Here is a 17,440-nt window from a genome sequence, read left to right as displayed (position 1 = left end):
AGGGGAATAAGGTGCAGTAGTTGGGATGCATTTCAATTATCCATTATAGTCTAGGTTTGTATGGGAGATTTTAGCTGCTTTCATACATCATTTTTTTCTGTTTTGGGTACCAAACTGCAGCAGTTTTTTGTACATTCACATTACACTGTGATCTTATCATGCACCAACTGTCCTCCTCCTATATGCTCTGACCTAAATCTGCCTTCCTCTGATCTTTTCAGGAAAGAGCACAGTCCAAGTATTTTATCTAAACAGGAAGGTGAACATTACTCCCGGTCCCACTCATCCTCCAAAAAATCTTGGGACATCACAGCTTGCAGCCAGTTCTTACCTTTAGCATCTGGTGAAAGTTTCTGGTGGACAGTAATAGCCTTGAATGTGTCTGCACCAATTTTCAAAAAATATCCCTCTTCACAGCCCATATATAAGTCAGAGGTTGGAGTCCAGCAGTGGACAGTAGGATGAACTGTAGGCTGAGTATCATCTTTAGGCTTCATAAAAAAAACAAAAACTTTTCAGTTGCAAGAGTCAATAATGATTGTGTATATTATATATGAACAATTGATTGGGCCCACAATTTTAGTCTCAATTATACAACAAACTTGTCATCTTCCAGACTTGTTGCAGGATCTGATTCCCAAGTCTGTGCCTCTGTTAGGTGGCAAATTATTGTAGGTGAGAAGTTGTTTTATGTTTGGAACTGCCTTTAAGCAAGGAAAGGCTTGCTACCCAAGAGAAGCATCATTCTCCAGGATAGGCTGTAGATAATTATAAATGCAAGCAATATAATCACAGAACCAAATAACATCAGCTATAACACCTCAACCCCATTCACTTGCTCATATTCCAATTAAATATATGCCATAAAGCATCAACAATGCCTTTCTGCACTCAGTGCCTTTCTATGCTCTACTGCCCCCTCTATTGTAGTGTTTATGGAATGCATTATCTTGTGTTTACTACCTTGAGTCTTATTTTTGTAATTCATTCTCTGCATCATTTATGACATGTAATATCTTTTATGATTATTTATTTATTTACTTTATTTGTAGTCTGTCTTTCTTACTGAGACTCATGGCAGATTACCCAGCATAAATTAGTGCAATCAATAGGTGAGACATCTCATATGCAACATAATAGGACTAGGATTACAGAAATCTGAAACACAAATTTTGTTGCATTATTAAATTTTGCAAAGCCCAGGCTATCTTGATCTTATCAGGTCTCAGAAGCTAAGTTTTCATACGCTATTTTATGTTTTTGGCCTCTTCCACAATCACATATTGCCATAATTACTCTATCACAGTTTTGTTAATTAATGACAGCTGTACCCCTCCCCTCTTATTCCCTCATTCACAACATTCTTTTTTATGTATATACAACACAAACAAAAGTTGCCCTTTGGATATGAGCCACACTGTAAATTGTTATGAGTTTCTGTTTTTTTTATATTGTCATCATAAATGAGTTTATTGAATTGATATTGTGTTTAGAAATCTTACAGGTTTATTTTTGAAGCTACAGAATACTATACACTATTAATCTGTTTTTTGAATCTGGTACAGACATTTATTTCATTTAACATGTTTAAAATTAATGGTTTGCTTTAACTAGGTTAGAATTCATCATCTACCTACAACTGTTTACAACAGGCTTTCAAATTTACCAGTGCAAGGTTGTTCACAACCAATGAAGATTGAACCCATAATACTTGTTCTTTGAAATTACGTTGTACTGCATACTATCAATTCGCTTCAGAATTTCTGTCTTCTAAATTAATTTGCACAAGGTAATTTATGACTGATGAAGATTCATACATCGAAACAGGAATTTAGCCAGCATCCTGTCTTGTGCATCTTTTTCTAGCTTGTAAATTCCTCATAGAAATGTAATTTTACTGTATGTTTTTTCCAACTTACTATATTTTTTGGATATGCTGTTTTAGTTGTAGATGATATAACTGTAATTGTTATCCTTGCAAAACACTTTTGATACTGATCCTGTTTACTGCTATTGTGGGCTTATTGTGTTCTTTTGTAAATTTGTAATTAAAATGTTTTTTCAAACTTTTGTAATTCTTTAATCATATATACACCTTTAATATTCCTTTCTAAAATTATTCTATAATTACCCTCAGACCTCTGATTTTTAGTACCCCCTTTTTAACACTTGATTGAGCCACCTCACACACGAGCGAACGGATTACTCTTATTCTAAACAGACCTCTCCTTGTAGCATCTCCCCCACCTTCTGCCTGATATGAATATAAATCAACAACCCAATAGATGTACAATTCAATACATCTGATGAATTGAGCTTTTAAGTCATGAAACCTTATGTTGGAGTAATTTTTGTCAGTTTGTAAGATGCCACTGGACTCCTGTTTGTTTTGCTGAAACAGACTAATATGGCTACTCCTCTGGAATTAACATGTAGAATTGGACTCAAATGAATAAGCCAAGAACAGGAAAACTTCCAATTCCACACAAAGCAGCAAGAACAATCTAGAACATAGGTGAGCAAATATTTTGGCCTGAACTTTCTAGACATACTGTGAGATTTTGGGGACTGCTGTCTGCTATTAGCAGAGACCCAGATGTGACACTGTCTGTTACTCTTCATGGCTTTGATGGCCTACTACAGCATTCATTGCAACATCTTCCAACAGATCGGTGCTCCTTCAAAACTTTTCCACCTGGAGGAGGCTATCAGTATAAGTAGTCCAAAGTAAAAATGCTGGAAATTATAGTGGTCATCCACAAATTGCCTTTAGTTTTTCTGCCCACTTGAGGCTACCTTTGCTTACTAATCCCACCACAAATAATACAGTAGCATATGCACAATAGAGTGAGATTAAATGCCTAAGAACTTCTACACTACTTTTCCAATGCTAGCTGCATTGTCTGTTACCACTTTTCTTGGAAAACTGCTCAGTTTATCTGCTAGGGTTCCCAGCTTCCAGCTGCAGGCAGGGTTCTCCCCAATTTTGGGGCCCCCAACCTGCTGGCACGCAACTGGCCAGTGGAGGGAGCCCTGCCCCCAAAGAGCACCAGCATGCCGCAACATGCCTTGTGCGATTACATCACCTGGAAGTGCCATTATTGTGTCAGGCACGTTGCCAGGGGGGCACTCTGTCACTTGGGGGAAAATTCTATGGTTATCATAAAGTTTTCCCCCAACTGATAGAGCATCATCCTCCCGGCACCTTGTCTGGCATGATAACATCACTTCAAGGTGACATCACTGCACTATGTGTGCTTTGCTTGCATGAGAAAGATACCCCGCAGGAACCAAGGTAAGACCTGGCAACCCTATCACCTGCCCAGGTTATAAGTGTTGTTGCCCAGTATCAGTGCTAGTGCACTGAAGCCATCCACCACAGTATACACCCAGTACGCACAAAACAGAACCCACTTTAAATGTTTCTGCTTCATCCCCTATGAGGCCAGCAACAGCTGAAATAGGCAGCACAGGACCAAAATAAGGATCTTGAGTATTCGGACAGGAGAAAAAGGTATTTTGCTCATACATTGTAGATCCATCTTGAGCAGGGAGACTGACTGGCCTGTAGCAATGAAAGAAACATTCCATTAGCAGAAGAAAATGAGCTTTTAAAAATATTGGTTGAAACCCAGAAAATATGTTTTCCAAGCCAGGAAACCATATGAGTTATGGGGTAGCACAGAGGCATTTTCTATCCAGGAAAATGGCTTGAGCAGCTGATATGCATAACAGCTCCCCAATTTTCATATTCTTTCCAGAAATTCTACCATTTGTACATAGCTAAAGACATTCTTGTTGGCAGATAAATTAATCTCTCAGTGTCAAAATATTAAATGGCTATGACTCTGTAATGACTTCACTTACTTTGATTTCAAAAGGTGTTCATTATCACTTCTTTCAATATTCCACAGAGTAACAGAGGTTCCACTATGCAAACACAACTGGTGCCAGCTCATCGGATTAAAACTCATTGCAGTCACATCTACTCCTGGCTGTGACTGACTGCACAATAGAATTTTTTTGCTCCAGTCCCTAACCAACGATATGTTTAAAAAAATCAGTCAAAATTATTTTGTTAATTTATATACCATCTTCCAGCGAGATTACAACACAATAAAGGAATAACACAATGCAATCTATAAATAAAACAATGCCAACAAAAAAGAGAAGCAGCATAGTGCAGAGATTATTGTGTCAGACTAGCACCTGGGAAACCATGTTCAAATCTCCACTGGGCAATGGAAGCTTGCTAGTTGACCTTGGGCCAGTCATTCTCTCTAAGCCTAGCCTATTTCAGAGAGTTATTATGAGAATAAAATGGAGGAGCACAGAGCAACATACATTGCCTTGAGCTCTTTGGAGGAAGGGTGGGATAAATATTTACCTAAAACAAAGAGGATATCTGAAAACAATGAAAGAAACAAAAAGCCAAGGAAAGATTAATTTATCTTACTCCCTAATGCCTCTTGGAGCTTGTGGGCTTTAGACAGCTGTGACAGACAGCAAATGGGTAATGCTTTAACCTGGTCTGAGAACCTTAAGTGACAGGCCATTCAAACAGAATTCTACAGCTGAGAGGGTCAGTTAGGAGTGGCTGTTAAGAACTGGTGGGGAAGAAAAGATAAGGGAGTGAGAGGATCAAGAAGCATCCCCATTCAAGCCTTAGGGAAAGAGCTCCTAGAAAAAGGGGTGATCCCTGTCAAGTGGTTAAGAAGGGAAACAAGAACTTGTATGGATGTTCCTGCCTTCATCAGTTTAAGTGTCTGTGAGACAAACTATATTTCATTTATATTTATACAAAATTACCTCATTTCTGTTGCCTATTCACCTCCTAATGTCATGAGTGCTGGGGACCCTGCAGAAGAAGCTAAGCCTGCAGAAGAAACTGTGCCCCTGCCACCTGCACCAGTGCCCTTGCCTCCTGCTGGAGAAGATCCAAGCCCCCCTGCCTTGCCCTCTCGGGCGGCTTGTGTGCGTGACCGCCTTCATCAGGACCTCAGGGATCGGAGGAAGGCGGCATGCTCACGAGCAAGACGCTCCCTGAGCCCTGAGTTTTAAAAGGATTCTGGCCCTTCCTGGAGTGAGGGTGCTTGAGTCTCAGCAGGATCCTGGCCGCCCTCTGAGTCAGCAATTAGCCCAAATGGGCAACAGACAGCAGAGGGCTATATAGCTGTGGGCTTTGGGAAGAGGCTTTGTGGAAGCAACTAGTCACTCACCTGACGTTCTAGCATCCACTTCGGCTTCTGACTCTGGCTTCTGGACCCTTTGACTTTGGCTTCGACTTCTGGACTCCCTGACTTCGGCTTTGGAACCTCTGAACTGTGATACCTGGACTGTGATTCGGTTTTGGCGCTTTGGACCCTCCCTGTTCACCAGCTACAGACCTTGGACTGCCCCTGGACTTCGCCTGACCTGGCCCCAGCTCGTGACACCTAAGCCCTAAACCTGACACTTCATAAATGAAACTGTGTATTAGCCTTGAATTACCATCAGCCTCCGGTGTGCCATTATCAAACAAAAAGAAAAGAAGGATAATCAAATTAGTCGGCCCCTCAGAGCCCTGGCCTAGTTCAGCATATATCCATATAGATTTAAACAACTGGGTGGGACAGACATAAAAAGAAGGGATGGGGAAAGGACCTGGCCAGTCAAGAAGATCATTAAGGGATCCTGGGGGGGGGGGGGGGGATTGTCATTAGCAAACAGACACAGCTTCTTAGGGTCAAAATAGGTGTGATGACATTATCGTGTTCACCATGACATGATTAATTGAAAAATGCTGCAAAGGTGTTATCTTGATCGAGACCATAGGGCAGTAGACTGAGGTGCTCTTGTTCTTCCCTCCCCACCTTTTCAAGAGTCCAAACAGGCACAGGGAAGTGTGGCCATTTTGACACTTGGCAAGGTTTATTTGTGGGGGAAACAAGCTGAGCCAAGCAGCTCTTCATGCTATTGGTAGTACACAAGGGCAGCTTGGCTTGCTACCTGGGTCATTTTAATTTCACAATCAATCCCCAAAGCCAAACTACAGACCCAACTACAAGCAATACAAGGAATATAGCACAATGTATTTAACACTTACCATACTGAAAGGAAAAATTCTGGAACTGAGGAGTAACTGGCCAGGTAAGAGCCTGCATGACTTAACGCAAGCAAGGAATAGTCCAAGCTAGCCTGTCCTAGAATATAAAAGAGCAAGGACTTTAGATCTCAGGAAGCTTCGTTCTAATGGCTGTTTAATTCTATTTCTTCCCATACACTGTTGTGTTCTTTCTTTTCTGAGTAATGAAGCCTCATTTTTGTTCAGTGGAGAGTTACGGTGGCTCTAGAGGAAGATCTGTGGAATTTTACATCCGGAGAAAGAATGGGTACAAAGTAGCAAAGCAACCATGCAACTCAGGCCAATATCAAACAAAATCAGAAGCTTGACTGTTCTTGCCTGGACTCTACTATCCTTGTACATCTCCTATGGCATTTGTTTTTTAGCAGGAATGCACAGGAATGTAGTTCCGGCTGGCTTGGCATCAGAGGGTATGGCCTAATGTGTACATTAGTTCCTGCTGGGCTTCTAAAAAAAAAAAAAGCCCTGTGTGAAACAATGGTGACATCAGGGGGTGTAGCCTAATATGCACATTCTACAAAAAAAGCCCTGTTTTTGTTTAACTTATTATTTTTTTACATTATTTATAGTTCACCTTTCTCATAGGAACTCAAGGAGAATTACACATGGTTAGCCAGTTCAATCAAAAAACCAGCACATTCAATAACCAATGGATTAGGATTTTAGAAATCACCAGCAAAAACTGAAGCAGAGCATAAGTATTCACATGACATATTAAGCAGTACAGAAATTACATAAACTAGGATTCTATTTTTAAGCTACACACAGTGGTATAGATCACAGTCCCCAACCATTTATCAAAGCAAGCTTGTAAAATCATTTTATGCAGTGCAAACCCTATTACCTGTACAGAAAACTTGAATATTTGTGGAAGATCAGGAGAGTGAGAGCTTTTCTGACCTTCTCAAGCAGGCCATTCAACGTCAGGAGCCACAATGGAAAAAGCATGTGCATGGGCAGTGTTGATTTTGCTCATTTGCAGGCTGGCACCTGCAAAAGCCCCTGTTGACTTGAGCAAAGCTGTTGTGGTAAAGCATAGGGAGAGATGCAGTCTCACAAATAAGAGGTGCCAAGGCCATGAAGGGCTTTGTATGTGATAGCCAATACAGGGTTCCCATTCCCCCAATGGGGGAAGGGTTTTCCCCACTTTCAGGGCCTCCAACCCACTGCCACAGAGCTGGCTGGTGGGGGGAGCCCACCTCAAACAGCCTGGCACACCCAATGCAATTATGTCACCCAGAGATGACATCACTGTGCCAGACTCGTCACACGGGGGACACTCTAACATTTGGGTAAAAACTCTATGACCATAAAGTTTCCTCCCAAATGATAAAGTGTTCCCTTTTCAGGGACAGGATTCCCCCCACTGGCCAACTCCAGACAAAGAATCCAAGTAAGAAAAAGAACTCAAGGAAGAGGACTGCAGTCCCCCACCGGTGGCCAGGTAAGACCTGGCAACCCTAAGACAATACCTTAAACTGGTTTATTTCAGAAAGGTACATTTTCAGATATTCTGTTGCTAGCTCATGTAATTGTGACACTGCTTTGTAACAATCCCTGTTCAAGGAAGTATACCTCCACAGGATATTCCTTTGCACATTTATTTGGAAATGTTCATCTAAGTTTGAGTGGTTTTTTCCCCCAAGTAAGCATTTTTAGAATTGCAGTCCTACAAAATGTACTTCATTTGCTTGTTTTATTCAGTTTATAGCCCACTCATTATTGGTTATCTATATAGTACCTGTGAAGATCTTTCTATTTAAGCATTACTAGATGGACCACTAGTCTGATCCAGCAAGGTTTTTCATGTTTCCATGTACAGTTTTTCCAGTCAGAATATTTAAACTAGTATTACTACCAGGGCCAATGGAGGATTACAAATGCCCCATGTATGTCCTTTTTATTTGCACAGTTGGCTGCATGGTTGGAGGAATGCTCTGAAGTAAATGAAGAGCCCTTCCTGTTCTGTTTTGCATCTGACAGAACTGTTGCTGGCCAAAACATAAGCTTTGCCACACTTCCACTTTTACTGCATGGGACTCACTCCTGGTTCTCACATCAGTGTTTTTTTACATTCATGAGATGACATGGATAACCTCTGTAAATACGGAGCTCTGTCTGCCCTTGCTCCTTGTCTTACAGTTTTTACTCTCCAGGCCTTGCCAAACATTCAGTTTCCTCATAAGGGAATCATTCTTCTCGTGACTTGGTCTTGGAGATACCCCAGGCTTCTCCTGGTGGGGGGGGGGTGTTTAATGGGAAAATAAGTACACTGTGGAGATGGCTCAATTATATGCTCTGATTATTCATCATTCCTTCCCTATGTATCCACCTGCCAAAAGGTTAACTATTTGCAAAGGAGAAACTGAATACATATTTGCATGGATCAATGAGTATGAAAGTTGCAGGGCTCCTACTGGATACACTACAGTCCTTCCTATAAATGAGATAAATAAATTCTATAAATTGTATTAATCCCTTCAGTGTTCTGCTTTGTATGTGTATGGTAGGACATGACAATGTCATATGAGAGAACCAGATTGGCCCTTTTCATTTATGGCTAGGTGGCATTGTGGGCATGTCAATCCATGATAACAGATGTTAGCAGCATTGCCATGTATTCTAGGATTGTCACTATGTTCTCACTTCTTTATATTAATAAGGATATTTTTGTAGTATCTCTGTTAGGAGAGCACAGACAATATCCTAGAACTATGTTGGCATCAGTGGGATGGGGTGCAGTACATTCTTCAGATTGGCCTGCCTCTGCATGTGAAAACTTACGGTAGAAAGTGTTCCATTCAGTAACCAGGACCAAGTCATCAAAGGCAGACCCACAAAGAATGTATTAAAACAGTTCAGCCTAGAAACTATCCAACCATGTATCATCATACCTCAGTGGCATTTATTCCTGATTTTTCTGAAAACTAAACAGGAGTCTTGTGGTGCCTTAAAAAGCTAACAACTATTACTGCTTTCATGGACTACTGCCCATTTTGTTAGTCCCCTATCTCTCCCATCTTGTTCCATGTTCATGGAGTTCCATACCACAAAACTACCAGGCATCATGCTGTGTTGATTCAGCAATTTTTGTTCCTTTACTTTGATCCCTTTGTACTCTTACCATGGTTATTATTCTCAAGCCCTTCTATCTAAATTTATTTAGTTAGTAAAACTTTAATTTATGTGGGATAAAGATCTGTGGGCTACTTAAGGTGTAAAGCAATTTAGAATGTATATACTGATCCTTTACTAGATTGATCTTGAACATTTTCATGTCATATCACTTTCACCAAACCCTCTAAAACAGCTTTTTATTTCAAGACTGATGATCAGATTAAATATGGCTCAGGAAGGGCACCTTCAGATCTACCTTTTAATTTAGCTTGTTTTGCTAGTCCTGGAAAAGCGTAGACATGGATTGTAGGTTTCAGTTGCCGGTCGGAAAAAGCTATTATTCCCTGGTTCCTGTTCACTGCAAAGGCTCCTATGCTTCCATTTCGGCACCGTAAGACTGCTCGCTCCTTTGTTTCAATGTTGATAAAAATGATATAATTCCCACAAGGGTAACAGATAGTCCTGTTGTTCACAAAGCCAAGTTTCCTTTTGGTGAATCCCTGTACCCACCTTGGGAGAAAAAAAATTAAATATTTTAAAAAATACATTTTAAAATATTTTTCTTGAGAGGACAAGTTGGGATAAAAGTTTCTGCTAAAGAACTATGTGTATCTGTCTATCCACCCATATATGTGAATACACAGAGACTGACAGAGAGAGGGAGGAGACATTTGTTGTATTATTATTATACTTAATAATAATGATGTAGTAAAGAAAATAATGAAAAATGGTGGAGGAAAGTCCCAATAGGAGAACATTTGGGGATATTTTTTTCAAAAGTAAGCACTTTGTTCTAATCAACTATGAGTCACATCTATCCTTTTTAGAAATATACAAAACATCTTAACCTCTTGAACAAATCAAAATGAAACCATGGTACACATCACATGTACCCCAGGGTGAGAAAGAGCTAGCTCTCACATACATTTTTGTTGTCAATTTTTGGCAGAGTGAGGGAGCCATCCCTGAATCTATCTGCATCTATACAGAAAATGTGTTAGAATAGGTGAGGGCCTCTGCTTTGCCAGGTTCCCTCCCTGGCATCTACAGTAGAAAAGGACCAGGCAGTAGGTGATGTGAAAGGCCTCATCCTGAGACTCTGGACAGCCGCTGCCAGACTGACTGTCTGGTTGAAGTCGCCAGTGAGTGATGCTGGGTTTGGATTGATCAAGGCAGAGGCACAAAGACATGATCTTATATAAGGCAGGCCAGCCAGGGGTATGTTATATGCAGTGTTGCCATTTCGCCTCCAAGAGGCACCTGGCAATCTCACACTATTATAGTTGATCACCAGACAATCAATATAAGTTCTTCTGGAGAAATTGTCTGCTTTGGAAGGTGGACTCTACCGCATTGTACCATATTGAGTCCCTCCCCCCCCCCTCAACCCCCCCCCCCAGTCTCCACCCCCCCAAATCTCACGGTATTACCCAACCCAGAGATGGCAATTCTCTCTGTAAGGGGGGAGGAGCTAAAGAGAACCAAGAAGAGGATTTAGGTGGGAGACTTAAGAATAGGAAAAGACGTTTATCCTTTAATACACATTTGACCTTCCCGTACAACAAAGGCAGAGGCGCTCGTAGCTTGCTGAGGAGCAGCCGTTAGGAAAGCATTTTCCGGGAAAAGAAAGCAAGAAAGAATCCCAACCACTCCTCCCGTCCTTCCCTCTGCACCTCAGTTCTAGCTCAGCTCTATGTGCCGCCGATACCGGACGGCGGGAGCCTTTTGTGGGCTCCATTGCCGTTGCAACATCGCCCGGTGTTCTCCGTCCGGGCGTCTGACGTTGTTTACGTCCGTCTCTTAGCAACGCTCCATCGTTCTTCCGTTGACTAGAAGCATATTTCCTATTCTTTTCTATCCGTTCGCTTCCATTTACGTCCTCTAATTCCGTGCCATGGATTGGCTGTTGGCTCGAGAGGAAGTGGGGGGAGAAAGGCGGGCTTAATTAAAACATCTAGGCGTGTCCTTGGGGAGTAGCTTGGTCCCTAGATTGCTAATTCGTGTTTTGTTGTTGTTCAATTGCACAGTCAAGTCCGACTCTTTGGGACCTCATGGACAAAGTCAAGCCAGGCCCTCCTGCCTTCCACCAGTCTGCTCAAATTCGTGTTAGTTACATCAGTAACGCTGTCCAGCCATCTCATCTTTTGCCATCCCCTTCTTCTCTTGCCTTCTGTCTCTCCCAGCATCAGGGTCTTTTCTAGTGAGTGCTCCCTTCTCATTTGGTGGCCAAACTATTTGAGCTTCAGCTTCTGACCTTCCAGGGAACAGTCTGAGTTGATTTCCCTTAGGATTGACTGATTTGATCTTCTTGCAGTCCAAGGGACTCTCAAGATTCTTTTCCAGCCCCACAGTTTGAAAGCATCTGTTCTTCTGTGCTCGGCCTTCCTTATGATCCAGCTCTCACAGTCATACATTACTACCGGGAATACCATTGCTTTGACTATATGGACTTTAGTTGGCAGGGTGATGTCTTTATTTTACTGCCTAAGTTCACCATAGCTGTCCTCCCAAGGAGCAAACGTCTTTTAATTTCATGGCTACAGTCCCAGAAATGTGATGTCTGTCACTACTTCCATGTCTTCCCCTTCTATTTGCCAAGGTGTGATGGGTCCAATGCCATGATCTTAGTTTTTTTGATGTCGAGTTTCAAGCCTACTTTTGTGCTCTTCTCTTTCACCTTCAACAAGAGGTTCTTTAGGTCCTCCTCACTTTCTGCCATTAGAGTGGTGTCATCTGCATATCTGAGGTTGTTGATGTTTTTCCTGGCAATCTTAATTCTGGCTTCTGCTTCATCCAGACCAGCATTCCGCATGATGTACTCTGCATATAAATTAAATAAGCAGGGTGACAATATACATCCTTGTCGAACTCCCTTTCCTATTCTAAACCAATCAGTTGCTCCATATCCCGTTCTGACAGTTGCTTCTTGACCCTTATATAGGTTTCTCAGGAGACATGTGAGGTTGTCTAGTACTCCCATCTCTTTAAGGACTTGCCACAGTTTGTTGTGATCCACACAATCAAAGGCTTTAGTGTAGTCAATGAAGCAGAAATAGACATTTTTCTCATACTCCCGTGCTTTCTCCATAATCCAGCGAATTTTGGCAATTTGATCTCTAGTTCCTCTGCCTCTCTGAAACCCATCTTGAACTTCTGGTAGTTCCCGATCTACATACTGCTGAAGTCTAGCTTGTAGAATCTTTAACATGACCTTGCTGGCATGTGAAATGAGTGCAGTGGTGCGATAGTTTGAACATTCCTTGGCATTACCCTTCTTTGGGATTGGAATATAAACTGATCTTTTCCAATCCTGTGGCCACTGTTGCATTTTCCAAATTTGCTGACATAATGTGTGCATCACTTTAACAGCATCACCCTTAAGGACTTTGAATATCTCAACTGGGATACCATCATCTCTGCTCACTTTGTTTTTAGTAATGCTTTCTAAGGCCCATTTGACTTCACACTCCAGGATGTCTGGCTCAAGATCAGCAATTTCACCGTCATGGTTGTCAAGGACATTGAGATCCTTCTTGTATAATTCTTCTGTGTATTCTTGCACCTCTTCCTAATCTCTTCTGCTTCTGTTAGGTCCCTACCGTTTTTGTCCTTTATCATGGCCATCTTTGCACAAAACATTCCCTTGATTTCTCCAATTTTCTTGAAGAGATCTCTTGTCCTTCCCATTCTATTACTTTCCTCTATTGCTTTGCATTGTTCCTTCAGGAAGGCCTCCTTATCTCTTCTTGATGCTCCCAGGAAATCTGCATTCAGTTGAGTGAATCTTTCCTTTTCAACTTTGCCTTTCGCTTTCCTTCTTTCCTCAGCTATTTGTAAAGCCTCATCAAACAGCCACTTTGCTTTCTTGCATTTCTTTTTTTGGGGATGGTGCTGATTGCTGCCTTCTGTACAATGTCACGAACCTCCATCCATAGTTCTTCAGGTACTCTATCTATCAACTCTAGATCCTTAAACCTATTTTTCACCTCCACTGTATATTCATAAGGGATGTGATCAAGGTCAAACCTGAATGGTTTAATGGCTTCCCCAGTTTTCTTCAGTTTAAGCCTGAATTTGGCAATGAGTAGCTCATGATCTGAGCCACAGTCAGCTCCAGGTCTTGTTTTTGCTGACTGAAAGAAGCTTCCCCATCTTTGACTGTAGAGTATATAATCAATCTGATTTCTGTGTTGCCCATCGGGTGATGTCCATGTGTAGAGTTGCCTTTTAGGTTGTTGGAAGAGGGTGTTTACTATGACCAGCTTGTTCTCTTGACAAAGCTCTATTAGCCTTTGCCCAGCTTCATTTTGTTCTCCAAGGCCAAAGCTGTCAGTTCTTCTGGTTACCTTTTGACTTCCTACTTTGGCATTCCAGTCTCCTATGATGAGGAGGACATATTTTTTTTTGTGTTAGTTCTAGAAGGTGTTGTAGATCTTCATAGAACTGGTCCACTTTAGCCTCTTCTGCATCAGTGGTTGGGGCATAGACTAGGATTACTGTGATATTGAATGGTTTGCCTTGGATACGGACTGAGATCATTCTGTCATTTTTGAGATTGTATCCCATTACTGCCTTCCTCACTCTCTTGTTAACTATAAAGGCCACACCATTTCTTCTATGGGACTCTTGCCCACAGTAATAGATGTAGTGATCCTCTGAGTTAAATTCACACATTCCCATTCATTTTAGTTCACTGATTCCCAAGATGTTCAGTCTTGCCATCTCTTGTTTGACTATATCCAGTTTATCTTGATTCATAGATCTTACATTCCACATTCCAATGCAGTATTGTTCTTTGCAGTATCAGACTTTCATTTCACCATCAGACACATCCACAGCCACTTCACTTTTTCTGTGGCTACTTATACTCGCCCTCTGCTCTTCCCCAGTAGCATATTGAGCACTTTCTGACCTGAGAGGCTCATCTTCCAGTGCCATATCTTTTAGCCTTTTGTCCATGGGGTTTTCTTGGCAAGGATACTGGAGTGGGTTGCCATTTCCTTCTCCAGTGGATTGCATTTTGTCTGGGTTCTCAGCTGAAGCCTGTCCATCTTTTGTGGCCCTACATGGCATAGCCCACAGCGTCACTGAACTTTGCAAGCCCTCTCGCCATGTCAAGGCAGCAATCCATGAGAGAAAGTGAGCTGCTACAATCACAGAAAAATTGGACATCCAATAACCAATGCATTAAGGTTTTAGAAGTTTAGAATCGCTAGAAAGAACTGAAGTACAATGTAAGTGTTCAGATGTTTATTTGGGGTTTTTTGGTGTGCAGATGGGAACCTTTAAAATGCTATCCTAAATGAAGTTATAGCCTTCTAAATAAATTAATGACAATTGGCTCAAAAGGGTATAACTCTTTTGCATTGTTTGGATTGCATGTTTGTTTACATCTTCTATAGTGAGCCTTTTTTCTTTTATTGTTTTTTAGTGTTATTGCAAGAGCCTTACCTTTCTGCTTAAACTTAAGACTTTAAAACACACACACATAAACACACACAACTAGAATCTAATTTTACCTCACTTTCACCCTTCATGACATAGTAAAGACAAAAATCTAAATAAGTAGCCAATACAGCAAAATACCCACCAGACTGAAACATGATGGTATATAATCTGCCTCTTTTGAGCCTTCTTAGTTTTATACGTTATATGAATTTTCTTCCTTCCTTGTGAAATTATGTATCTACAGCACACAGAGCTTTATATTTTCTTTCTGCCTTGGCCATAGCTCAAGCCAGTTATGCATAGCTGTGTGTCTTTTGTCACTGAAAGGACTTGTTAGATCTCCTCCAATTACGTTTTTCTCTCATGGGCCACCATGCCATGGGATGAAAGTGGCTAAGTTAAAAATAGCTTAGATAAATAATAATGAGGTAATAAAAAGACTGTGGAACACCAAAATTAGAATAGATATTGGACTGGGCAGGGGTGGACAGGGTATTTTTATTTATTTTATTTTATTTATAGCCCACAATTCCTGCAAAGTAGGCTTGGGGGGGGGGTCCATCAGAAAACCATAGGTCAAATAATTACAAACAAGTTAAAATTATCATATATACAGCTAAAATTATAGATTAGACTTAAAAACCAAATTGACAAACTCTGCCTCAACAGGTCCATCAGATCCCAGCTTACTGGAATAGAAAGGGTGAGAGGCCTAATAGCAGGTGATGCCTGCTACCTCAACTGAAGGTTTGGTAGAAGAGCTCTGTTTTACAGGCCCTGTGGAACTGGAGCAGGTCCTCCAAGGGCCCGGATCTCCAAGGAGACCTTGTTCCACCAGGAAGGGGCCAGAGCCAAAAAGGCCTTAGCCCTAGTCGAGGCAAGTCATTTGTTCAATTTTAATATGTTACAACCAGCACAAGTCAGATGTCTCTGGGGCTGAGGGCCACCAGGAGGTGTTGGGTTGCAGTTCTTAAAGACCTGCAGGGCTCATATGGGAAGAGGCAGGCCTGGAGGTACGCTGCTCCTGGTTGTCTAGAACATTAAAGGTAAGCATCAGCACCTTAAACTGGATCTGGTACTCAATAGGTAGCTGGTGCAGTTCATGCAGCACAGGATGGATCCATGCCTGCACAGGCAATGACATCAACATCCATGCACCTGTGTTCTGCACCAGCTGGAGTTTCTGGAGCAGAGCCAAAGGCAACCCCATGTAGAGAGAGTTACAATAGTCCAACCCTGAAGTGACCATTGTGTGGGTCACTGTGGCCAAGTCATGGGGGGTGAAATATGGGACCAAATGCCTAACCTGCCTCAGATGGAAAAAGGCAGATCTGGCAGTGGTGGCAAACTGTGCCTCCATAGACAAGGAGGCATCCAGGAATACCCCCAAACTCTTCACACTTGATGTAGACACCAATGAAGCCAGGATGGGAGCTTGATCTCTGATCTCAGTCCTCAGCAGCATAGACCTCCGTCTTTGATGGATTCCGTTTCAACTGGCTCTGTTGCAACCATCCAGCCACAGCTTGTAGCACCCCGCCCAGTTTCTCTGGGGTGGAACCCAGGCAGTCATCCATAAATAGATAGAGCTGGATGTCATCTGCATACTGGTGACACCCCACCCCACATTTCCCGATGATCTGGGTGAGGGGGGCACATGTAGATTCACTTAACCACACTGATAGTAGCAAACTTAAATGCATCTGGAAATGCAGTTTGATAGAATTACTATAGATTTGCAAGGGCAAGTAGGGTTGCCAACTACCAAGAACAGACTGGAGATTTCCTGCAATTACAACTGATCTCCAGACTACAGAGATCAATTCTACTGGAGAAAATGGTTGCTTTGGAGGGTAAACATTCTTCCTGGGATTGCCACCAACTCCATGTTGGGAAATTCCTGGAGATTTTTGGAGGTGGAGCCATAGAGTACAGCCTTCAAAGTAACCATTTTCTCCTGATCTCTCATCTGGATATGAGCTGTAATTCTTGGAGATCCCAGGCCCCATCTGGAGGTTGGCAATGCTCATTATACCCTACTGAGGTTCCTCTCCAACCCCAGAAATTTCCCAGATCAGAATTGGCAACCCTAAGAGGACAGTAATATGCTAAAACAGTGATCTGTTTGTTTTTCTCTAATACCTTTAGAACCATTCTGGAAAGAGGTCCTTCTGCAATCAAATTTTCTAACTGAAACAACCTGAAAGGTGCAGTTTAAAAAATGCTTTAAGCCACAAGGAATCATTAACTCTTGGGGAATTATAAAAGCAAACAAGTCACTCCCCTCAAAGGTACAAGTACAATATGAAGATATGAGTCACTTTTGTTGCTGCTGCCACTTCTGCAAGAGAAATAGGTTTCTATTGTCCTGGCATCTAAGCCAAACATAAGTCAAACATGAACTGAATATGGGGGTTCCCAGATCTGCCAACTTCTCTGTTGCTGGCTTTTCCCCCAGTACATTCCCATTGCCCATTACAATGATCCAAAAGCCTGCTTGGTTGTGTTATTTCTTTTGCTCTTGATGTATTGCTGTAAAACTTAAGAGGAAAGTCAGGGGAAGATTCTAAAAGGGGAACAAAAAGTGTAAACTGACCTGGAAGAACCACTTACAAAGAGCCAATGTAATTTTGGGTAGCAGAAAGGGGAAAGAAAATATGTTGCTTATCAGATATCTCGCCATATTGATGGCATTGATTTAGAGTTGCCTGCCTCCAGGTAGGGCCTGGAGAACTCCCAGTATTACAACTG

The 17,440-nt window shown here is 41.8% G+C and overlaps 1 protein-coding gene across 1 annotated transcript in view; it reads right to left on the bottom strand.

Moving 5' to 3' along the window:
- Positions 1-10,999, bottom strand: part of CFAP43 (cilia and flagella associated protein 43) — a 99,857-nt gene extending 88,858 nt beyond the window's left edge. The window contains exons 1-6 of the mRNA XM_060241704.1: positions 10,915-10,999; positions 9,498-9,751; positions 6,086-6,182; positions 3,868-4,035; positions 3,415-3,565; positions 332-491 (exon numbers count right to left, since the gene is read on the bottom strand). Coding sequence (XP_060097687.1) covers positions 332-491; positions 3,415-3,565; positions 3,868-4,035; positions 6,086-6,182; positions 9,498-9,751; positions 10,915-10,979 — 895 coding nt within the window. The 5' untranslated portion in view covers positions 10,980-10,999. The remainder of the gene's footprint in view (positions 1-331; positions 492-3,414; positions 3,566-3,867; positions 4,036-6,085; positions 6,183-9,497; positions 9,752-10,914) is intronic.
- Positions 11,000-17,440: the final 6,441 nt, after the last annotated feature.

The sequence above is a fragment of the Heteronotia binoei genome, chromosome 6 (genome assembly GCF_032191835.1).
Source record: "Heteronotia binoei isolate CCM8104 ecotype False Entrance Well chromosome 6, APGP_CSIRO_Hbin_v1, whole genome shotgun sequence".
NCBI classification, from domain to species: domain Eukaryota; kingdom Metazoa; phylum Chordata; class Lepidosauria; order Squamata; family Gekkonidae; genus Heteronotia; species Heteronotia binoei.
Note: the sequence above shows the minus strand (reverse complement) of the source record. Positions and strands in the feature narration are given on the sequence as shown.